At 38.0% G+C, this 26148-nt stretch overlaps 1 protein-coding gene across 1 annotated transcript in view; it reads right to left on the minus strand.

The window, feature by feature from the left end:
• Positions 1-26148, minus strand: part of SUCLG2 (succinate-CoA ligase GDP-forming subunit beta) — a 299815-nt gene that overhangs the window by 24679 nt on the left and 248988 nt on the right. The window contains exon 10 of the mRNA XM_054594876.1: positions 3112-3232. Coding sequence (XP_054450851.1) covers positions 3112-3232 — 121 coding nt within the window. The remainder of the gene's footprint in view (positions 1-3111; positions 3233-26148) is intronic.

Below are 26148 nucleotides of genomic sequence, written 5' to 3' on the forward strand. Positions count from 1 at the left end.
GCTCCAAGAAAAGGCAAGGAAATGAAAAAAGACTCAAAACAAATGAAGAGGCATTCAGGGAAATCCAGAACAACCTGAAACGTAATAATATCAGTATAATAGGGATACCAGAGGGAGAAAAAGAGGAGCAAGGGATAGAGAACTTGTTTGAAAAAGTGGTGGAAAACTTCCCTAGCTTGTGGAGATAAAAAGTCACACAAGTCCAGGAAGTACAGAGGGTCCCAATCAAGAGGAACCCAATGAGGCCCACTTCAATACACATCATTATTAAAATCGCAAATATCAAAGACAAACAGAGAATCTTAAAAGGGAGAGAGAGGCAGTAACATATAAGGGAGCCCCGATTTGACTAGCAGCTGACTTCTCATCAGAAACACTACAAGCCAGAAAGAAATGGCAAGAAATATTCCAAGTAATGAAAAGCAAAGGCCTGCAACCAAGACTGCTCTACCGAGCAAGGCTCTCAATTAAAATGGAAGGTGAAATAAGGAGTTTCCCAGACAAAAGATGGCTAAAAGAATATACCTCCACCAAACCAGCACTGCAAAATATGCTAAAGGGAATGCTTTAGCATGAAGAAAAAGAGTCTATGAATACCCAGTTCCTTTCACAGTTGCCAATGCTTGGTATTACCAATATTTTTAATACATATTAATCTGTGACAGTGATGTGTTATTTTAATGTTCCTTTATTATTTGTTGAAACTAAACCTGTTTTTGTATATTTCTTGCCTATTTCTATTATTTTTAAAAGCTTAAATGACTTTTTGGTATTCTTTATCCATTTTTTGATTAAGTATCTATAGAATTTTTTCCCTAAAAAAACCCCCCAAAAAGTATTAACCCTTTTTTAGATGTGTTGCAAATACTTTTCTATTCTATTACTTATCCTTTAACTTTTTTATATGTATATTACTGTATAGTCTTAAATGTTCAATATAGTCATATTGTCAATATTTTACTTTATAGCTTCTGGGTTTGAATCTGTTACTAAAGGGTAAGAAAAATATTATTTTCTATTTTCTCCTAAAACTCCTTAGAATTTACATATTAATTTTTAACTCACTGAATTTTTTTGCATAATGTGTGAAGTAGGGCTCTATGTTTTTTTTATTTCAAGTAATAGTGGGCCATGCACCTTATTTGTTGAACAAGCCTTATTTTCCCCATTGATTTAAAATATCAATTTTATCATATATTATGTTTTTAGATAGATATATACGTTTGTTTCTACAATGCTCATTATATTTCATTGATCTACTTGATTATTTCTGTGCTGGTGTCATGTTATTTTAATTGCTGAGACTTTATAATGGTTTAAATTTTTTAATATTTTATAATTAACTTTGAAATTTAAAGTAAAGAAAATCAATCTGCCTGCAAGAAAGAAAGAAGGAAAGAAAGAAAGGAAGGAAGGAAGGAAGGGAGGGAGGAAGGAAGGGAAGAAGGAAGGAAGGGAGGGAGAGAGAAAGGGAGGGAGGAAGGGAGGGAGGGAGGGAGGGAGATGGAAATCCTACCTTTTGGGATGATATGGATGGAACTGGAGAATATTACACTAAGTGAAATGAGCCAGTTGATGAAAGACAAATACCATATGATCTCACCTATAAGTGGAATCTATTCAACAAAATAAACTAACGAACAAAATAAACCACAGGCATAGAAACATGGAGCAGACTGAAAGTGACCAGAGGGGATGGGGAAAGAGGGCAATGGTGGAAATAAGGGGAAGGGACTAGACAAAGAACACGTATGGATGACCCATGGACATGGACAACAGAGTGGGAATTATACTCAAAGCTGTGTACTGAACTCATGGCTGCTCTGAGGAGTAGCATTTGCTGACTGTTCAAAGAGCTAAACCACCCACTCTTCCACTGAGTCCCATTCCTTGGAAGAATAACAGACACCCTGTGGCAGTGATCTGGCGGACATTTCTCAAAATGGGTGAAGTGAGTCTTTCACTTCCAAGGAAACAACTGACTATTGTGTGGCTGGTGATAAAATCTGCACATTTAAATGAAAATTAGAATTCTGGAAAACTTGCATCTACCACCTTGATAGGTTCCTAGTACTTGGAAGCTTCTCTGATGAGAATGGTGTGATATGAACAAATGTGAGTATTTTTTGATACTATATGTTGAAATGTGTCAAACTTATAAGATCTGCATAACTCAAAATGTTCCATATGATCAATGCATGATATTGCAAATTATGCATGTGTAAAATCTATTTAATTTTTAAGACAAACTGACAGATTTTAATATGAGTATGAAAAGTTCATTGAAATAGTTTTAGACTCCACATAAAATAGATTTTTAATAAACCATTGCTTATCGACTTGAGAGCTGTACCAAAGAATATTCAAAATTATATGAAGTGATTTTTAAAAACTCCTCCCTTTTCCAAATACATAACTCTATGCAGGGCCATATTTTCTTCATCTACTTCAGCCAAAACAACACATTGCTACAGATGAAATGAAGAAGTAAATAATTAAGCTACATATTAAAGGGATTTCAAAAAAATATAAAACTGTTATTTTTATTAAAATTTTAAGGTAGTTATTTTTCATAAAATACACAGCACATGTATTTATGGAAAACAATATAAAAATAAAATAAAAATTTAATTATTAAAAATATTTTAGATGTTCCTCCTACAAAATTATTAAATCAATCAATACATATTGAAAGATATAACCCAAATAAACCAGAGTTCTTTGGGTCCACAGTTTTAAGAAATAAGGAGAGCTGAGACCACAAGGTTCTGGGAACCATTGTTCTTCCTTGATGAATAAACTCTTTGAGCAGCCCTCCTCAGAGTGTTTCTTCCAAAATACTAATCTCATTAAATTGTTCATAATAAAAGGGCTCCACTCTAGAATAAATTTGGAAAATTTGGAGAATCATAACATATGCCATTCTTGGAGAGCTTCAATCTACATAAACCTGTTAGATGCTCACAGAATCACTGCCATACTGCATTTATTTCATCCTATTTAATCCAGTGTTTCCTTATGTTTTGTTAGGAAGTCTGTGAGTGCAGAACACTCTGGTCACCTGACCTTGGAGAAGGGATGATGGGACTGTGTAAATCATCCATAACTCACCCTCAAGCCGGACCACCAGGGGCACCTTAAGTTCCAGCTCCCGGCAGGCTTTGGTGATGCCATTGGCAATGATGGCACAGTTGACAATTCCACCAAAAATATTGACGAGGATTGCTTCAACCTGAAATCAAAAACAGAAAGGTGTCCATCAAACTGCTGACAGCCAACATTCTCAGTAATAACTGGCTAAACAATAGGGACAATTAAAAAAGACTTGAAAACTTTTCTTTTTAAACACAGACCATAAAATATAAAAGACCTAGAAAATATTAAGAAAGTTAAAATTTAGTACTAAATTAATAAATATCAATATATAACATTATTGCATTAACCCATTTTATCACATCAACCACTTCTTTGAACTCAAAATGAATTCAATCACCACTTGTTTACTGTATACTGTCTTCTGCTTTTTCTTATGTGCTTGTCTGGAACTGTTCTTTTATGAGTAGTGTCATATAAAATTTCATGCACTAATGTCTTTTCTCCCCATGGTTTACACTTAAATTTATCTGTCATGGTGCCTTGTGGAATATTTCAAAACTAGGAATGTACTACTTGTTGTTTTGCACTGACAGACAAAGTCAAAGTTTTCCATGCTTTTTTAATACCATTTTGAAATACTAGAGGTAAACACTCAAAAGTCAGAGATAGCTTAATTTTCTTAGGTAACAACCTTGTTGATAAAAGAGACATAGATCCCCAAAAGAAAGATAGACAAGCTCATACAATAAGTTAGGATATAAGGAAAGTCAAGCCATTGACTAAAATTTTTTAGAAATGTAAATTTAAACCCACTATGTTAACCTGTTTGTGCATATTCCATATTCAAAGGCATGTGGGGAAAAAAATGTACTTGTCCTAATTTGATAAATAGGTATAAGGAGATCCTGCATAATTAACATGAAGAACAAGATAATGAAGAGAATTCGTTACCTAGATTAATTGATAACACCCACAGAAAAATGGTTATTCATCAAGCTGGAGGCATCAAAATTCCAACAATGGAATCACAATTAAATTACACTGCAGTAACCGCAAAGCATGTATGAGTGTGCTGATGCCAGTTTAAAACTCATTATTTCAATATGCTAAACTAACTACACAAAGCATATGAGAGAAGAGTGCCTTACATTTGTTCAGCACTTAACTGTTTAGAAAGTGTCATTATGTGAACACTCATTTTTAAAACACCCTCACCAGAGGGTATGTTTATTGATTTTAGAGAGGGAGGGGGAGAGAGCATGCACAACATCGAATGGTTGCCTCCCGTATTTGCCCCAACCAGGGATCGAATCCACAACCCACATATGTGCTCTTACCCGGAATCAAACCTGCAACCTTATGGTGTATGGTACTACACTACAACTGAGCCACCTGGCCGGGGCCACTCTCATTTTTAATTTTGATCCTATAGAAAGCTATTCAGAAAGTACAGCGAGGGTGAGCCTTTCAGAGAAAGCCATTCAGAGAATTCACATGATGTGTCCCAAGGTCACAAAGCTATCAGTGGTGAAGCACAAAGTCAGATCTCCAGAATACCTATCAATTCTTCATTCATGCCAGCTGTTAGAGCTGGGACCTAGGTACACACCTGGAGCAAGGTACATACCTTGTCTTGAACACAGTTTCTTCATCTATACAATGGGAAAAATAGTACCTAGTTCCTAAGGTTGTTGAAAGGACTAGATAATACTGTACATGTGAAATGCTTAGTACATGTCTGTAAAGTATTTAATTAATATTTATACATGCATTTATATCTTTTATTTTAAATTCCCATCCTTCACCCCTCTGGCAACCATCAGGTTGTTCTCTGCATCTATGGGTCTGTTTCTATTTTGTTGTTTGTTTGTTGTTGTTGTTTTTAAGATTCCACATGTAAGTGAAATTATATGATATTTGTCTTTCTCAGACTGATTTCACTTACCACAATACCCTCTACATCCATCCATGTTATTGCAGATGGTAGGATTTCATTCTTTTCATTTATGAATAATATTCCACTGTATGTATATATACCTCATCTTCATCTATTCATGTATTCATAGATGGTTGGGTTCCCTCCATATCTTGGCTATTGTAATGATGCTGCAATCAACAGAAGGACGCATATATCTTTTCAAATCAGTGTTTTTGTTTTCTTTGGATAAATACCCAAAAGTGGAATTGCTGAGTTGTATGGCAGCCCTATTTTTAATTTTTTGAAGAGTCTGCATATTGTTTTCCATAGTGGCTGCACTATACATATATTTCAACAAGCAATGATGAAAGTGGGCAGGTTACCTAGACAGCAAGTAAGAATTAAGAAAACCTTACATGGACTGCAGCTATGTGGAATTCATATAGAAAAATGAACTTACTGAGATTCGATAAAAAGGTAATGACTTAAGAAAATAAATGAGCAATATTTTTCAAACCAATTATACATTGGGGCTACTCTCTAGAAAGAAATCTCTCATTACCATTAACAGCAGGCTGACTGGTAAGCAGAAGCTTGCTTTCTAATAACAGCTTTTAAATACTGTTAGCACTGAGGCTTGTTATAAGCAGCCATTTCCAAATAGCTGTGGGATGGAGAGGACCTTGCCAGAATAATGAAAGAAACAACACTCAAGAGCAACACTGATTCCACAGATCCCAGAGAGGAACTCAGGACCAGGAATGGTGGAGGCTCATTCAGGTTTGTGCAGACCAGGTTCTCCAGTAAGGTTCACACTGCCATACGAACATCTCTGCCACATTCCCACCAGCATGGTGTTCAAGGCTGAGTTCAGACATCAACAGCTTCTTGGTGAGGTCATCCGATCTCATTACCTTAGTGTGAACAATTTTGTTAATCTATTTCAAACAGTATGATTGCTCTGTGGAGTAGGTGTATGACACACAACATGCTTACATGAATTCATCTATACAGGCAAGAGAGGGGGACAAGAAGGTGACATGAGGAGCATGGCTCCGTGATTCAATCTACTCAGTGGGGGTGCGTCCTGGAAGGAGTGTGAAATAGGAGCTGTGGATCTGGTGTTGCCTCAGGTGCAATCAGTTCCCATGAGTCTCTTACATGTCAGCATCTCATTGTGTTTAATGAGCATGTGACATTAAAAATAAACACTCTTCATATGACAACCACTTCAAATGGTGCTGAACCCGATAAAAAGGCCTCTTTTCCAACAACAGAGTAATAATGGGCTTTGTTAGATGTGCTGAGCAGTGGACTGTTGTTCTCCAACGTAGTTTATTCACTTCTCATCCTTAACCCACCCCCAAGATGAAACACTGCTGTGTGGGTCACCTTTGTGTTCCTCTCCAACAGGACTATGTAATGTTTCCATCAGCAGATAGCACAATTCATGACATAGTGTAATCACCTAATGAAAGTTTCAAGAGTGAATGAATTAAATCAATTTCAACAGACACTCACTGGCAATCACCCTTGCACCAGGCACAGAGTTAAGCACTTGGGACAAGGAGATAAATAAAACATCATTGCTCTTGTCAAGGAAAGCAAAGACTAGTTTGAGACCCAGACCAGGAAACCAGCAGTTGCAATCCTGGGTCTAAAAATGTTACAGAGCCAAGATCAGAGCAAGGCCTGGGAGGCAGGCTGCTGTGACAAGAGGCTTCTTAAAGAGGCGATGTTCCAGGAGACAAAGGAAGGAACGAGCAGGTGCTTGGGTAAAAGGGAGCAGCCAGGATGAAGGCAGGACTGTCGCCTAATTTGGTTCATTAAGAACCTACAGGCTGAATGAGAAGTAACCTGAGATGCTGCAGGCCAGATGGAGTGGCGGGGTCGGGGATGGGGACTTGGTTCCTTTTGCTTATTTCTTCTTTTCCCAGAACTGGGTCTTCTTTTTCCAGAGAAGTCTTGAAAGTAGCCTCCCTTGACGGACAGGGGAGGAGTGACAGGAAGGAGAGGGAATGAGGGATAGAGAGAAGAGATATACAGGAGACATACAGAGCAATCACGTGAAGGTGGTGGAAGTGAGAGAGTGAGTGAGAGCAAGAAAGAAATCAGTAAGGGAGGAAAGGAGGAAGGGAGAGGAGAGAGAGAAAGGGAGATGTAAAAGAGAGAGAGAGAGAAGCAGGGAGAAAGGGAGAAAGAAGGAAAAGAGTTTGAGTGAAACAAACAAAGCAAGGTTTCTACAAAAGGAGCAAGGTGCATGTGCACAGGCTGCTTAGCAGAGGAAACAGGGTTCTCATAAAGCTGTACCACAGAACACACAGAGGAAGTCACCACGGGGGTGGGGAGTAGGAAGACCACACTCCACCAGCGATGATTCTATTCTTACTCACTATATGTAATTTGCTGCAGTGCACTTTAATGGAAATCTGATTTAAGTTTCACTCTGGGCCTGTTTCTATAATTAACTACTGTAATCTACAATCTCAAACTGAGAATGAAATTAAGACAGTTTGAAAATGAAAGCATTGTGACATCATCATTATTATTTAGCATTTACAATGCATGTCAGATTTTCAGTTTGCAGGCCTGCAGGGCGGCGCTCAACCAACTGAGGCATGTCAGATTTTCAGTGTGTCTCACAGTCCATTCATTATCAAAACTACTAATTGCCATTCCATGACAATAACAATAACAATTTTAATAGTTTTTTTTTTTTTCTTGACAAAGAGAATGTTAAAAGAAATGTCTGCACTTGGGTATATGTAAGTACCCAGAGACTCCAGAAGGTCTCTAAGTGCTTCGGGAAGAGAGGCTTTTTCAAATTCTGGGGCGAGAATCACAAGGGCTGCTATTCAGTGTTTCTCAAAAGTCAAGATCACACAATCAGGCTGCTGCAGCACCAGATGCACTGCGCCCATCGCAGGCCCCAGCCAGGAAGGTGGCAGCTGTAGGCACTGTGCAGGTGGGCAGGCAGTCCAAGCGCAGGTTTTTACATGTGTGTGTGTTTGGCTTTGCAGAATATGCACTCCGGCTGCAGATTTTAGTCCACAATCTAAAGAATGAAATTCAAAAGAAGAAAAGCAATAACAGTCTTTGGTACTTAACAAACTCCTCTCAACCCCAAATAAACAAACCAATAAAAATCATGACTAAAACCTTTTGTGGAGAACATAATCATTTTCAGTATCTAATGAACATTAGGGAACCCCAGTAAAATAAATTCACACACACAACAAATTTTGGGGGGCAGGGGATAATTTTAGGTAAGTTCCATGACTAATTTAAGGATTAGGCCTCAAAGGCATATAATGGCAAAGGGTAAAAGCACATGCATGTAGGATAGGGGTATAAGTTGCAGAGAAATTGTGAATTCTTTTGCAATTATTTACAAAATTTTGTTTGAAATGTATTTTTCTAGGAAAAATGTTCATAATCTCTAAAAAAAGATATGATAATTATCACAAATGCAACACTAGCGAACATTTACTTGGCATTTAGCAGGTGATAGTACTCTAATTATTTTACATGTATCAACAGGTTTCATACATAAGTAGTAGTATTATCCCCATTTTACAGATAAGGAAACTACAGGAAGTTCTGAAGGCTCACACTAGGGCATGGCTTTATCTACTGTCAAATGTCATTCAGACCTAGTGAGGACCTATGATGTATATTGTGCTCAATGTTTTCTCCTTCATTACCACAGCTCTTCCATAAACATGTGAGGTAGTCATCCCTCCCATTTTACAGGTGAGAAAACTGAGTGTTAGAGAGGTCAAAACCACTTGCATCAAATCATACAGCCGAGGTTGTTGTCAGGATCAAATATTCATTTTTTTTTTATTTCTTTATTTTTCTTGACTTTTTTTATTATTGTATTTTTTCCATTACCATTTAGTCCCCTTATGCCTTCCTTCCTTCTGCAATCACCATAATGTTTTCCCTGTCCTTGAGTCCTTTTTCCTTAACACTATCTGGACTTCTTTTAATGAAATGTAAATACTGCTCCATTGCTCAATGAAAAGTCAGTCATTTATTCAAAACATATTTTTGAGGACCTCCTTTGTGCTAGGCATTTTTTAACCATTGTGTGTGGTCAGCAGCTAAGGTGGCAAGAAAGATTTTTAAGAAATTGACACAAATGTACTGTATCTATACCTAAAATTGCAAACTGTGATAATAGCTGTGAAAGGGAGGGAAACAGTGATCCTAAGCTCCTAGGGCAGGACCCATTTTACACTGGGTGGTCAGGGAGGGGCTTTCATAGGGAGTGACATTTAAGCTAGAACCTAAAGGACTGTCAGGAAGAGGCCAAGGAGATTAACAGAAGACTAAGGAATAAGTAACTTGATACAGGAGGATACCACAGGCAAAGGTCTAGGGGCAGAGAAGATCTCAGTGCAATTGGTGCAGCTGAGAAACTAAACAGAACCCAGAGTAGTAGGAGCCTGGGGCTTGAGAAACAAAAGTGCTGGAAAATGAGACAGATCACACCAGGAGGGGCCAAACCACTCAAGAATCTTGTGCAAGTTGGCTCTCAGCCATGAGAAGGAGTATGAGAAGTCTTTGGTTTCAAGACAGCTATGAAGTCTTCAGCAGGGCCAGGAGGAGAATTCCATTTATTCAGCATCCACATGTACTTACATTAAGTTTGTAAGATAGGTTTTATGACCTCCATTTTATGGATAGACTGAGGCTCAGAGAGTTTAGGGTCTCATTGCTATTAAGTAGTCACAGTTAATCCCAGGTCTGTTTCACCACACTACATTCAGGGCCTTCTGGAACAGCTGGGCAATCTCAGAGGGCCGTGGACACATACCAGGCATTGGCAAACTCCCTCTGTTAAGGAATAGTCAGGAAATATTTCAGGTTTTGTGGGCCAGTCTCTATCACAGCTATTCAAACCTGCTGTTGCAGCATGAAAGCAGTTATAGACAATATGTAAATGAGTAAATGTGTCTGTGTGCCAATAAAACTTTATTTACAAAAACAAGTGGTGGGCCTCATTTGGCTCATAGGCTATAATTAGCCAACACCTGACATAGACAGAATTTGGTTCATGCTTACCCTTAAGGTTGCTATTTTTTTGACAGCACTTTCAGAGTTTAAGTTCTTTTCCTCTGTTCAGCCATTTTCTTGCCATCACTGACACCATTAAGGGACCCAGCCTATAGTGATGGCTGATTAAATATGTCCATGCCAATTTTGATATCATTCTTTTGAATTAAAACCTGTACTTTTAACGAGTTCATAAAATAACTTAAAAGCCTTCATTTTATTCTGTTTCACTCCCTGACACTGGCTGGAAGGGAACAAAGAAAAATTTCAGCCATAAGCTGGACATTTTACAACAGTTATTACAAATGCTTAAGTACTGTTCTGCATTTAAAACATATTGTAGCATATACATTAAGCACAGTAAATGAAACTATTGGGTTTGTCTCTGCTTATTCGAATTCAGCATGGGATTTTAATTCTGTTGTAGTGGGCCTTGCTGATAAAAATCAAGCAAGCATGTTTATATTAGGCAAGATAAAGACATTTTAAAATCACGATTTATTTTAATTCTGAATGTTTTAGTTCTTATTTAAGCATATGTTTTTGTGGAACTGCTTTTCTCTTTGTTGTTGTTTTTATTTTTCCTGCTGCATTCTAATCATGTCTTCTAATCCATTGGCAGCCAATGAAAGAAAATAAATGGCGAAGAAAATTAGATGCAGCTTGGATAATTGATGCTTGTATGCCTGTCTTTAATAAAAATACTCTGCTAAATTAGAGGGGAGTCTAAATGGATTCAGTCAATAAGAATGTGATTCAGGTGAGGAATTCAATCTTTGGCTTTGCTGTAATCTTACAAATAAGCTGACAGATCTGCCCAATTGGGACCCGAATTGCCTTCTGCTGAAATCTGGGTGAGCTACCAGATTTGCTTTTCTACCTTTGGTTTGTTCTTGAAGTTTGAAATGATTATCTTTTGTATGAACTCAAGCACTATGACTCCTTGGGTTAAAGCAAATGATATGCCCAGTCCCATAGCTACAAATAACATGAGCAAAATATATTTCTTGAAAAACACCCTCCCACTCTGCCCTTTTAATTTCTTCCATGGAAAAAAAATACTTTTAATGAGTTCACAATCAAGCCTGAAAATCTCAGAATCAAAATGAAGTAGTGCAGACATCACCCTTAATACCAAACAACACTTTGGTATTTTTAATTACACAATCAGGATAAATCCAACAATTTTAGTCCAACTTTGCAAAACTGTTAACATGGAAATGACATCTGATGAATGAATATTTGGATGGAGAGCCAAACTTCCATTAAGCTTGACCTCAGAGAACAGGCAGGGCAAACCAAGGGAAATGTATCTAATTTGCTCTTGACCTGTTTTTTCTTCCTCTTGAATTCTTCACCCTGATTATATCCTGCAATCTTCTATTCACTAGAATAAGTAAAATGGTATGGAGGATTAACAATTATTGAGTGTTAATTTTCCTAGTGTTAGGAATTATGTGCTACCACCTTCCCTGGCAGGTAAATTGAGACTCAAAGAGCTTAAATAGTTTAGGGGCACATAACTACTAAGCAATGGATCCAGGATTTGGACCAAGTCAGTACTACTTTAAAGTCCATACTCTTTCTACTCCCTCTCTATAACCAGGGACTTCCATGATTAGTCAACAGCCCTGACTCTATTTTTGTCCTATTTCTAAGTGTCAGGGACATGCTCCTGAGTCCTATTCTGATGCCCAAGTATTTCTTGCTTTCAATTTTACTGTTCAATTAAAATGGATCAGAAGTAAGACATCTTTTACATTTTTGTGGACAGGTAGATTTAATTCTTCATAATCCAATGTTTCCTATTTACTGGTAAAAAGAGTTGTTCAGCTTTTGTGGTTTGCAATCCCTACTTAGATGGGATTATGGAGTGCTGATGATGGTTTAAGAGTGGGGCCTGGCCTTCAGAACCTAGAGTCTGTCCTGAACTGGGATAATGTCCCCACAAGGCCCCTCTCTGCGTACTGATAGGTCCCCTTTCCCTTTTTGACATGCTGAAATTTACCCCGTTGTCACTGTTGTTATTTGTAATTATGATAAGTAAAATTCTCGTGGGGAGTTATGCCACTTCAGATGTCACCATTGATACAGGTTTTAACTATCAGGTGATGCAATGGCCCCTGGAAGATACGGTACCTGCGTGAGCGGGTGCTGGGAGTGCTGTGCTGGGAACAGAGATTCATATCCTGGTTCAGTGGGAGAGAGGTGTGACTTACTAACAATGCATGCATTGCAGTGGAGAAAAGAGTCAAATCTAGTGTATTACGTATTTGTCTCCTTAATTTGGGAGTTACATAACACATATTTTAATAAGCAGAACTGAAAGATTTAGTCTGACAACATTGCCACCTTAATGGCTATTACAAAGAAAATATCAGAAAGTAAGTAAATCCAGTTCACCTCCAGCATGATCACTACAATCTCATTAATTATGTGTAAGTACATAAACACCAACAAATTTGAATATTGACTTCTAGTATCAGACAGGACCAAAAGCACCTTCCATTACACATATTGGTTTATGTTAACCAGTTAAAAATATTATGAATACTGCACGATATAAATTATAAAACCACACTTCCTCCCAAGATAAGTGTCTGTTTTTTTAAGTCAAAGCTTTCTAAACTCTGTCCTGTGAAGCATTAGCACTATATAATGCTTCATCAACAAGTAATCTGGTCAAATTGCATGAATTCTAACTTATGCAAGCTTTAGCAGACAAGGTAGGTTCTAACTTATAACACCTCCCTTTCTGCAAGAGTCTAAGGGTTAAATGTTTGATCCCAGAGAGCTGGTGTTCAGGAGCTGGTGTATTAGACAGTTCGGTGACCGGTTTTTCTCCACAACGCTGCCAGTCATTTCATATTTGGATGTTTGTAAGTATCTGCAAAACTAGAAGGCTTTCTTTGTCAAGAAGAGCCACCATAAGTGCCTCATCCAGGCCAAGGGTGGGACAAACATGCTTCCCCAGTGGCCAGCAAACACAATGGCAGAGCTTATGTCAGCTTTAACAGGACTTCCAGAGAAGGAAACATCTGAAGAGCAAATATTGGTTGGCACTATAAGCAGGAGCAGGAAAGAAGGAGTTAGAAAGGTCAAATAACACAGAGATTTGAGGGAACAGCACAGACTTGTTTAATCTTTTACAGAGACATTTCCCATATCTTGCTGCACTGAGAATAAGAGCCATTGCCAGAGTTACAAAAACCACTTAGACACTTAAAATAGCAAGCGCAAGGTACTTTTGGGTGCCATGTGTTTAAAATAGTTCTTGCAAACACTACTATGATGTGTTGTTTGGCTAAAGAGCCATTTTAATCTGAAATCAGCTTTTTAGAAAAGGAGGCTTTGGTCATAACCTTTCACCAGGCAGCATTAAAAGATTAAAAAGAAAAAAAGGGATACAACTCTCACTTAAGAAATGAGCTATTATTATGACTGTTCAAAATATCTGGGTTACAAAACTGCTTTTCTAGCTGAACTTCAGGCAGGATGCTCATTGTTCATAGTGCAGTATCTGTATTTCATTTGTAATGGGAGCTACAATGGTGCAGGTTAAGAACATCTACTGGCATTCTTTCAGAGCAGTATTTGTCCAACCATCTCATATTCATGTCATCTTGATGAATGTGAATATGTATACTCCATCATCATTAGTTGGAGAGTAAATCCAACTAATAGAAGGATGTCCATCCGTCTATTGTTGCTACATCATAGTCTCCACAGAGTAACTGTGCCTACAGGAAAGAAACAAAAATGCTTCTGTGGTGGTTTCTTTGCCTTTATTCATGACTGACATCAATTAAGAAAATTAGCTAAGCAGACAGAGCCAAAACGTGGGACCACACAGATTCACACTTCACACCACAGAGAAGCGAAGAAGATAAATTTAGTTAATAGCAAAACCCACTGTTTCTGTAAATAACAAGTGTAATGTAAGATGAAAGTGGCACATAATGATTCTGGGATGCTTCATACATCTGTTCAAATAAACCTATTTGATCATTTAGTTTTTTAGAAAAACAAGTAGTTGACAAAATTTCATATCAAAACTAATGGATCTGACTGGGAAAATAAAAATATAAGCTTCCAGCTAAGATCTCAATAAATTATAAGCTATTTGTTATAAACTGAAGTTAATATTAAAATTATTCAGTAAAATAATTTTAAAAACATATGTTTCTTCTCATAGCAGATATCACCAGTATATTTGTGAAAATCAGTTTACTATCAAATTTCTTTGTAAGAGTTTCCAATTTATTCCTTAAAATCCCACCCTTTGTTCATCCTAGTAAAACAACCTCCAACCCCAAACCTCACACCCAGAATTTTAAATTCTAAAACTGTCATTAAAGATAATATTCTTTAACATCAGAATGATAAATTCAGGTAAATTAAGAAAAACAAAAAAATTTTTAAAGGCCTCCAAAAAGTAACCAACTAAAACATCTAAAATTATAAAGATCAATATCCCATTTGAATTAAGGCTCCTTTAAAATGCCAGGGTAGGACTGCTCCCTGTTATATTTCTTACCAGGAGAGGAATCTATAGAATTTGTTTGATATCTACTAGCAGCATCAGATGTCACTGCCACTAAAAAATATCTTCAGCTGTACACAATATTCTAAAATTACTGATATCACTGTCTGACCTTGCTGAAATCTGTTGTGTAAAAGTCTGATCTATTTATTTAGCTGTTCAGCAAATGTCAGAATACCATGTCTGGATCAAATTAAAAACTACATTGGTAAAGCACTCCCCACAGCCTGCTAGAAGAAATTTAACCAAACTTTTTCCACCTCAGAGTCTAAATCATTGATTGGCCAAACCTTCCCTCATCCCTCGTCAACCTTTTGTGGATCTCGGTAGAGTTACCAAAGGATGCCAGAATATTGTGTCCCTTGAGGTACATGTTCATCAGATAATCAAAAGATGTCAAGCGTACCTATCAGTGCTGTAGACCATCTGTGTGCCTATTCAGGTAAGCTCTGCCCCCTCCTCCTCATCCCTCTAGGTCCTGGAAGGCTGACTCTAGCTGCTATACCTGTGCGTTTCTTTTCCTGTCTGACCTCAGGGAAGCCTTGGCAGGAGGAGAGAGGGAAGTCAGGGTATTTATGTTCCTACTGGTCCCTCAGCCAAACTGTCTTGAGTAGCTGTGTCCTGCCACAATAGGTCTCTCTGATCACCTCAAGTCTTCATTACAGTCCTTTTATTCTGGTCAAGTAACCTTCTCTTCTAGCTTTTGGTTTAGGGATACAGGAGATCCCAAGCTGTTACCACTACTGAGGTAAGCACAGTAGAGACCCTTACCCTCAATCTCATTTTCCATCTCTTTGTAAATAAACCTCCTCCATATACCATAAATGATGCTATATAAGTCAGTGAGTCATCATTTCCTGGTGAGATTGATAACATCCTCTTTTGATCAACACAGCTTGACTTTGGAAAAATCTATTCATTTGAAGCCTGGACCTTCTAAAACTAGAAGGTTGTTAATTTTTTTTCTTTTTAGTTTTCTCCTCTCTAAAGCATATTGATGACCATGAATTAAACAATAAAAGTAAAAGTAAAACCAAAAATCTGAACACCCTCCGCTCAAGCCATTAATGGTACTATCAAATATTTCCTTCTCTTTTCTGGGGGGAGATGGCTAACACCTAAGAATCTGAAAGTACTGCTAATTAACTCTCCAATCTATACCTAAAGTAAAGACAGAAAAAGGAAAACAAGCCCAATGCTTTATTATTTTCAGTCCTGTCCATTATAAATGACACACAATAGCTTGTCAGGTGAAAATGAGCTTCTTAGCACTGAAATGGCTTAATTTGGTTTATCAGCTACAAATGAAAGCTAAGGGAGACCCATCTAGGAGGTGACTTGCAATCCTTATTTTCAGCACAGTGAAAGGAAGTCTCAATAAATCCAAATCCTCATGTGGCCACCCACTCTGTCCAAAGGAGGAACACAAATAACATGGAGACAAACTCAAAAAGATAGTTAATAAGTAAGGATGTAGGTCTGCAGCCTTGGACAAAAGATGATGTTTAATTTTCATGAAACTCCAGTGACCCAGTTGTAAGTGGTGACCTCACATTTACCTCAAAAGTCACATTATTCTGTTTTATCAAGCCAATAAACTGTGTCATCAAGCTGTTAATAGTAAACAATAAAACATAGCCCAAGGAAGTATGCGTAAGATGGCTCAACAACCAAGAAAAAAATGTCAGGAAGGAAACAGGAACTCTCAGATTGCACAAGATCCTCACAGGTTTTCCTGGAAGTGAACAGTACCGGGTGTGGCTAGGAGTGCACACATACTGCTTGAACCCACATGACTGAGATATGTATTCATTTTGTTAGAGCTTCCTTTCCTGGTCCCCACACCTGTACCTGCCCTTTATTCTCTGAAACATGTGGATCAAAATCTCTTGACAGAGGGCCTCCTCACTCATCTCACATATGTCCCTCAATGTCAGTTTATTTCATGAATATGTATTATCTTATGTCTGGAAGGATCTAAAAGGTCGTGTTAGTTCTACTTAATTCCTGTTCATGTCCACTAAAGTGGAAGCAACTTGTACTGACAGACACATATTTATTAATATCTTGAAGTCTCTCCTTTTTATTTTTTTTACTTTAAATATCATGTCCAAGTTTTCACTCCAGAAACCTTGAGATAATTTTCTGAGTTGCTCAAGACTAGCTAAAGCCAGCCTCCATTTCTTGTCTGCCCTGATTAGGATGACACTTTCCATAATATGCCCATTCTTGCCATACGGTGTGGTCAGTAAAGTTCCCCGTCACATAGTGTCACTGAGCTACACTCCAAAGTTCTTACCAGCTATCTGGGAATACTGTAATCTCTGCCCAGGCAGGAGTGAGGACAGGAATTCCAGCCCAGCTTCATGCTGTAATTCCAAAGGTGGTCTTTACAGATGCATGGGGTACCTTGAAAGTGCAGGTACTTTTTGCAGGAGAATTGATTGTCTAACTAAACTGCAGAGAGCTTGTCTTTAAACGGAGAGAGGTCTTGAAAATTCAGTGCCCTCGAGAGCCAGGCAGATGAGTAAATGAGTAACAAGAGAACAAGAGCTGGATAAAGAGAACAGAAACTATGTTGACATCCTGGGAGGTATGTGCATTTTCTGAAAGGACTGTAGCTACACAATCCTTCCAATCATTGCCATAGGGATGTGAGCCTCATGCGCCCAGATCTTTTCATTTTCTAAAAGTCAGAAGTCCGGATCCTGAAAAAGTCTGAGCTTATTGGTGAAAAGGTATTATGAGAGCTTCATCTCTCCTGTGTTTACCACTGTAGCTGCCTCACTGGCCAGAGTCTTTGCATCCTAGAAGACACTGTCCCAACAGAACACTTCTTTCCTTCTGCTGGCACCTCTTTCCCCAGGGTCCTGATTGTCTCCTCTCTCCCAAAGAATTTTAAAGTCTCTGGACATTGTGAAATATTTTAGTGGAAAACTGTATGGTGTGTGAATGAAGGGATGCAGAGGAAGGGTATGACAGGAGAAAAAAGTTAAGCAAGTTTGAAGTGGGTGAGCAGGGACTCTTGGGCTAAAGAAGAGGAAGACTGGGAAGCACGGACCGACGTGCGGTGGCCATAACAGCAATGCTAGGAGCAGCTACCAGCACGTTGCTGATCATAGTTCAGATGCCAGGCACTTTTCCAAGTTACTTATCTCTCAAAGCCTGAGAAAAGCCATTCTCTCCATTTTGCAGATGGCACACAGCACAGAGGTGCCAGGTGGCTTTCCCAAGGTCACACCTCTGGAGAGAGTTTCCAGTCTGACTCCACAGCAACTGTGCCCTACTTCCTACCCCACCCTCCTTCACTACAGGCTTAGCTTAGGTCCTCGGCGTAGCTGGAAATATCTTTCCTCTACATATAAGTCTAACATGAAGAGACAAATCCTCCCATAAAGATTATCTTCCGTGGTGGTATTATAACTTGTCCACATATGCTCCTCCCTTCGACATTATGTAGAGCTCATGGAATGGACTTAGTGATTCACTTCAAGTGAACAGAATATGATGGATGAAGGAGTCACCTTGGAGGTGGATCCTCTAGTCCCAATCAATCAAGTCTTTAGGTGACTGTAAAACTCGACTTCTTGATTAGCAATCTCATGAGGAAACCTGAGGTAAGACCATGTTTTATATAAAACCCAGGTAGGTGCCATCTATCAAATAACCTGAGGGTCAATTGACTCATTGGTTGTCAAAAGTAGAGTTTAGTAAGTGTTTGATTAAAAATGTGATTAAACTGAGTTCTTTCAATTGGATGTATTTAGCACTTGAATATATGGCAGATCACCAAACAAACATGGATATAATTTTATTATTTACTGATTGAATATCAGAATTAAGACTATTCTCATTTGCCATATTAAAATATACTAAATGGCAAGTACTAGGAAGTACCATGAACTTATATTTTATAATAAGACAGTTTTCTTAAATTTTATATGTGGAGTTATTTAATTACGAAGATGTTACTTTGGAACATGTTAGCTATTTTTTGCTTTATAAATATGAGAATTTGATATTACATTAATATCTCATTACTCTGAAAAGAGTATTTGGGTTGTTTTCTGAAAAAGATCCGTTACATATGTCTTAAGTACAACATGTGCTAGATGAGAAGTACTGTAAAATTAACATCACAATTCCATCTTTAAAAATTCCAGGAAATAATATAAATTGGTTAAGTATATTGATAAGAATGGGACCATCCATATAAAGTTTAATCAATTTCATGATGAAATCTACTTCAAGCCCTCAACAATTCTGATTGTGCTGCTTAATATAGATTCTTGAAATTATTAAAATATGTGGTATAGGGTTACACAAAGTGAGTAATGCAAGATCAATACAAAACACAACTATGACAGGTCTCCATTAGAGGTCAGCATAACCCAGCAAGGAGAAGGAATTTATAATCAATCCCTGCAGAAAACTAACATTATTTCTTCCACTTAAAAGTGGAGCTCTTGTGAATTGGAGGAAAAAAAAATGATGAAGATTCTCTGAAGAGGCAGTTTTAAAGGAAAATAAAGATGAGTTAAGAAAGGATGAGTTATGGAAAACAGAGACAGAGAATTATTGTCTCCAGAAAAAAATAGCACTATTATATAATGCCTGATGTTTCACTAATGTAAGCATAAATTTTCAATATACTTGGTTTAAGTGTAAGTTTTTCCATAAATATTTCCTTTGCCAATGACATTAGAAATAATTAAAGTTCTAGAATACATCTAGGAAGGGCCACAGTAATTTCATTTTCAGGACAACCTTCACTGCTAGTTTTCCAAACAATGCCAAGAGTTTTGAAAAGGAGTAGAAAAACTGTACATTTTTAATTTCTTTCCCTTAAACAATTTTATTCAGCACAACTTCCAAATGGTTCCTCCTCATACATGGACTAATTCACATAAAGTCACCTAGCACTACATTCATATTGTATAATACATTTCTTAATAATGGTACTACATGATGCTTACAATACTTTTAACAAGAAACTGAACCAGTTTCTCAAAACCAAAAATAAGAGTGGAAATGAAAATCTGATTCATTAGTAAATCTTAGACTAGAATCCCAAGTAGGAGATTTTATCTTCTAAGAGTAAAGGCTGAACAATTTAACACATAACCCACAGACAGGGACATTTTCTACCTCCTCTGGTAGAGAAAGGACCTTATGTAATGTGGACATGATGAGGAGATTAATGAACCACAAAATCTTGAGGCAGACAGGACTTAAGAGGTCAGCCAAGCGCAGCTTGTACCTTTTCAAAGGCAGGGAGCTGCCCCTTTTGCAAGGCGGTGCATTCCATAATCAAGGCTACAATTGTTTGAAAGTTTTTCTTTAATCCTTACATTGAGGGACCTCATCCAAAGTACAACAAAATGCTATTCTGATTTCTGAGATCAAAATAGGAGGCAAGATACAAAGATACGTAACACATGATTCTAACTCTCAGGAGCTGTACAATTCCATCCCGTTGGTTGATTTGGACTTCTGACTCACAAGTAGTGGCTTTATCAGACACTAACTAGGTGACTGAGTTAACTTCTTTGGGTCTCAATGTATTTGTCTGTAAAATGGGGATCATAATAGTGCCTACCTCACAGGGTTGGTGCCAGGATGAAATGAGATAATTCAAGTGAAAGAGTAAGCCCAGTACCTGGCAAATGGTAAATTCTCATGAATTGATACCTATTATTGGTAGGTGCTGATTACTTGAAAATAGCTACCAATTGTTCTCTCTTTACCAAGCTCCTATGAAGAATAATTTATCACCACTGTTTTTAGAGATGGAGGAACAGCAGCTCAGAGTGCTGGAGCAGCTTGCAAGAATCAGCAGCTTGTTAGGGTTTCAACACAGGTTTGTCTCTTGACAAAAGCTTTAACGCTGTACCCAGCTGCTTCCACAAAAAGTAAGGTGAATTCTTATCTCATGTGGCAGTGAGGACAGAGCTATCTTGTGTCCCCAACTTTCCCTTTCTCTGACCTAAATATGATTAATGCCGAAGGTTAATCATAAGACCCTTTCCTTTCTATCCATAGTAGAGCAAAGGGTCCTGAAGGTGGAGATGGTGGCAGACTCAGAAAAGTGAAGCCCCCATGTGCTGCTTCCCATTCTTCATACCTCTCCTCCCAGAGCCCCCATTTTCCTTGCTTACTACCACCTCTATCGAGGCCCGGTGTCCCTGTACCTTCCAATGTTCCTCGTAAGACAGGTGTAGGTGGCCTGGATCTATCCTGGCTCTTAGGATAATGAGGGCAATGAGAGAAAGCTGCTGCCCCAAAGGGAACTATCAGGTAGAAAACATTTCCTGTAGCACATAGGTGAATGCTACAGAAAGTGTATTGAGATGGCAAGAACGCTCCTGATTTTGCATCCTTTTAAATAGTCATGTGTCCTCTATGCATATAAAAACAAAGTCTGCACAGCAAACCAGGAACGGAGTCCTGTGTCATGCTACTTGGCCCTCCAGGCTTCTTGCTTCTGGTGTTGCAAAAGCATAACTCAATCTGTCATCCTCCAGCACCAAATACTGTGTGTCAGGCACTGTGCTGGTCCAGGGTCTGAGGGAGCTCTGACCTCGGGACTGTCACGAATGGTAACTGGCATTCTATTCAAATCAGCTACTGAACTTCTACTCACAGAAATGTGTAGAAAAACAAATTAAAATAGCTCTAAATCATGCCTTTAATTTCTTAAAGAAATAACCAACTACATCCCAACTTATAACACCAGGTTAGTGGTTATCTTCTGAAAGATTTTCTACTACTTTCAATTTGCCTCTGAGAAGATGCATTTCTGCTTATTCATAAGGAAGGAACATAAGAACTTAGCCTCCAAACTACATGTGAGTGAGACCATCAAACTGTCTGCCTCTGGCTCTGAGGAATGTGGCTGAGATCATGAAATATGACTTTAATAGAAATTATGCTCCTTTAAGCCAGAAAGGTTTCCTTTCAGATGTGCTTTAGTACATCTGGTAAGGTCAAAGGAAACAAATAATTTAAATTCAAATCCTAGTGACTGTTTTCTTAAAATCTTATATGGGGAATATCTCCTCCCAAAAGTTGAGAAGAGAAATATATGTTGAGTTGATTCCCAATTTATAACAGTATGATTTGCAATTTCCTAATCAAACTAATTTACAATGATTTAAAACCATTATTGATATGATTGACAGAGTGGAGAATCAACAGCAGGGAAAACAATGGGATAACTGATGATATGGAAAAAAGTTTAAAATGCAAAGACACATGATCAGAAGAGACCAGTCAAAAGCTGCTGACCATGTAATCATTTCACAGGAGCATGCACTTCCTTAAGATGAGTAAGAAAAGGTGGAGGAGACATCAAAAACAATACGAATGCAGGGACGGTGAGAGGGCTTCATAAAGAGAACCGATTAGCATGTATTAGGGAGCTCATGTGGAAACTGTAGGCACCAATAGAGGCAGCAACCCCCCAATTGGAGTGATTTATTATCATTATCACCCAGAAACCTACTTATTTGCAAGGCATGAAGGACCTGCTTGACCTCCTAAATTCAGAAGGAAAATGGGAAAAATGCATTGGGGTAGGAAAAGGAAAGCAGAACTAGACTTGTTCCATGGAGATTTACAACTCAGTGTAAGGTCAGGCACTTGCTATAACTGGGCACCTTGCCTAGAACACACGCAAGGCAACGGACTGTACTTACTGAAATGTGCTGACATAAAAATTGTGTGTCATTTCTTTCACAAGAGCACAATGTACCATACATGGTAGTAACTGTGGAAGAAAACAGACTAGACAATGTTTTCCAAAATAAATTAGACTACGGCAAATTAAAGGTTTTGATCTCTAGCTTTAGGAGAGGTAAGATAATGAGTAAGAAAGAAAGTGGGAGGGATATTATTAAGCACAAATGTAGGATATGGTGAAAAATAGTGAAATATTATCTTGCTATTGACTTAAAGAAGTCTATGAACCACGAAGTAAAACCACTGACCTTTCTCTGTTAATTTCTTCAGTAAGGGGGACCGCAAAGGTACCACCCAGTTTACAATGGTGCTACAACATGACAAATACATACTGAAGAGTTCTCTTTATGTTTCAAAGACAATCCTCTCTTAGGCAGGATGACATGGTAAAAACCAAACAAGCAGAGACATACACATACATACACATGTGTTGTATGTTCTGACTACAATAAGAAACATGGCTATCATCTTTACCTATTCCTTTGCAGTGAGCCTGGTTTCATCCTCAGGCACATATGGTTTGTCAATAACTGTAACTCAGATAAACATATAACATCAAGGAATAGTGAACTTTTTGTTAAGGGCATGATCCTGTGTCAGGTATCATGCTAAGCACATCACAAGTCTTAGTCCTTTCATCCCCACATGTACAGGTGTCAACACTGGAGGGCACGAAGGCTAAGAACTTGCTCAAGATCCTATGGCTCCTTGATGTCCAAGCTGGAATTTCAATCCAGGTCTACCTGACCGTAAAGCTCAAACTGCTACCCAACATGGTACAATGCTGATGACATTCAGAGCCCTGCTGTCTGGCCATGTTGATGGCACCCCAGACTTCAACAGTACAGCACTATATGACCCCAACCACATCCAAAAAGAAGGTCTTTTTTTATTCTCCAAAACATTCCTTCAGGACAAAACAAACATGCCAAGGAGCAAGCACATGAAACATTTCATTAGTAGTCAGGTGGTGGACTTGCATCTTCACTCTGTCCTAAATTATGTTGGGGCCCTTGGAAACATCTTACCTCCTCCCATGGCCTCAGTTGCCTCATGTTTCGGAAATCCTGGAGAAACATTCCTGTGCAAATGCACAAAATGTATAATCAAGCAATATGTGCCAATCACCGTGAACAGCACCAGGATGTTGTTTTTATTCCACTGTGGTATGTTTACATACATTCTTTAGTAGCGATGCGAAAAGGAGACATGATACAGTAATACTCATTGGGAGCATGGGATTAGGAACTCAATGTTTTGTCATCCACCACTACACATCTAGGTCAGATCTGGCTTTCATGGATAAAGCAATATTGAGAAAAAGAGCTGCAAATTGAAAGAGTTTAATTAGGGTGGAGAGGCATGGTAAGAAGAACTGAACTGTTGCTTCTGGCAGAAACTGGACTGGAAAAAAAGAATTAAAATGGTCTTTTAAAAAGCTTGTTGGGTTATGTTGAGAAGCTGAGTATTTCTGTGAGAAACATTTCCAATATTTAAAATTAAAGCAATAAAGATCTGCACATTAATCAGTCTAAATGTATGTACAATTTCTTCAAGGTAGGGAGAAGTTTACTCAGATGAGGCAAGTAAATGCAAAACAGGAATGAGTCATTCTCAGACTAAGCTATAAAGCTTTTTTTTTTTTTAATGCTAAATAGCCTTGAGAGCAATAAAGTATGACAGAGATATTAAAGAAAAGATCAATCAACAAAAATTTACTAAGATCCAACAATGTGCCTAGCTTGGATTGAGAGGTGGGCATAGAGAAACTGGTGACCAGAAAGTCTTAGTCTGCCTTTACTGATTTTATAATCTAGTGGCGAACTTGATCTAGAAAGTGAGAAAGAGATTACAAAGGCACAGATCATCTCATATCTCTGTATAAATGATCAATCTCCTATGTAATGGTACTTAACTGCCTACTTAGGATGGTATCTATGAGATGACCATGTACTCATTAATGTCTGTGTGTCTTATTAAAGGGTGGGCAACAGAGAGATCATCTGTAGAGTTTACACTGAATAAACGTCTTCCTCTAAGAAGCAGGGTCAAAATTGGAGCTCACAAGAACACCATCACATCAGGCTGAAGCCTCCAAAACTGAGGACATGAGGTAGGGTGATGTGGTCTGTACCTTTGAAGACAAAGTTATTAGCCTGAAGATGTGGGTTCCCTTGACCACAAATCATGTTGCCTTTGCCAAAATATGTCTGGTGTTCTCCCTTTCCCTGTCTCTATCTTAATTCCAAATGCTGGCCTTAGACAGTGTCCTTCCAAACACTCAGATGGTGCTTCTGAACTGTCACTCTTTACAGATATTTATTGCCCAGAGGTAAGGATAAGAAGTGCTGAAGGATGTGGACTACAGTGTAAAATTGCTTGGGTTCAAATTTGGCTTTATGTCATATTAGCTCTGTGGTCTTGGGTGAGTGATGAACCTCTTCTAAGCCTCCTTTCCTTGGCTGTAAAATAGATGATGATAATGGTAACACTAATATTAATCGGTTCAGATACAAAAATCCACAGAAAGTATAAGAGACAGGCACAAAATAAGAGCTCAGTAGCTGCTTCCTATTACTGATATCACAATCAGCACCACCATTATCATTACTCTTGCTGCTTGATAACTAACTCCAAATGAACAATGGATAGCAAGGTGAAAACAGCTTTCCTTGGCCTCCATGATTTGGCCCCTTCTTACCTAGCTGAATATCTTACCTATCGTTCAACATTTTGCAAGACTGAACAATCTCTTTTCTGGATTCTTCTGTTTCATCATTCAGTCTCAAAGGCCTCTCTGTTTCTCTTTTACTCTTCCAACTATACTCCTGCCTCCAAAAATCTGCACAGTGAACCTACCCAAAATCTTCAACCCATAATTACCTCTCCTTCTCCCTCACTTTCATTCAGATAATCGTTTCATATCTGGGTAAGAGCTATGTTAGTTTTAACTCAATGCCATATGAGATACTATGATTTATGGCTTTCTAATTGACTCATGAATTCAACTTGTTTTTCCAATTACAGGGTAAAGAGTTTCCTATACTCACTTGCTATTGACTTGCACTCAGCATCATTCAGGGAACACAGAATAAGATCTAGTTACTGTCAGTGGACTAACTTACACTGTTTTAAGTTTGTTAATTATCTCTAGAATTAATATCAGGAACCTTGGAAAGTGAAGTAAATCTTCACTGGACATCAGTACTCCTTAACATTAGAGCTGCTGAGGCTTCTGGCATTCTAAAATAAAAGAAATTTAGTTTCAAATTGAGATCTTTGAAATGTCACCCTAAGTTCAAGAGGAGTTTAATGTACATTTGAAGAGGAATTCCAACTCAGAAAGATCCTGCCTATGTGAAAGGAATAGATATAACCAATTACTTTAAATGCAAATGAAGTCGATGCTTCAAATTAAAAGATAGATGGTAGCTGAAGGGATTAACTAAACAAGACCTTTACATATGCTGCCTGCATAAGACTCAATTCTGGTCAAAAGACATACATAGACTGAAAGTAAAGGAATGGAAAAAGATATTTCATGAAAATGGAAACAAAATTAAAATCTTGGTTAGCAATACATATACCAGACAATAAAGCCTTTAAAACAAAGGCTATAACAAGACACAAAGAAGGATCCAGCAATTCCACTTTTGGGTATTTATTCGAAGAAATCTGTAACACTATATCAAAAAGGCATATACATCCACGTTTGTTCACTGTAGCCAAGATATGGAAGCAGCCTACGTGTCCATCAATAGTTGAACAATGAAGTGGTGCATATATACAA

The sequence above is a fragment of the Pteronotus mesoamericanus genome, unplaced genomic scaffold (assembly GCF_021234165.1).
Source record: "Pteronotus mesoamericanus isolate MK-2021 breed Mesoamerican mustached bat unplaced genomic scaffold, CSHL_Meso_final scaffold_54, whole genome shotgun sequence".
In the NCBI taxonomy this organism is placed as follows: domain Eukaryota; kingdom Metazoa; phylum Chordata; class Mammalia; order Chiroptera; family Mormoopidae; genus Pteronotus; species Pteronotus mesoamericanus.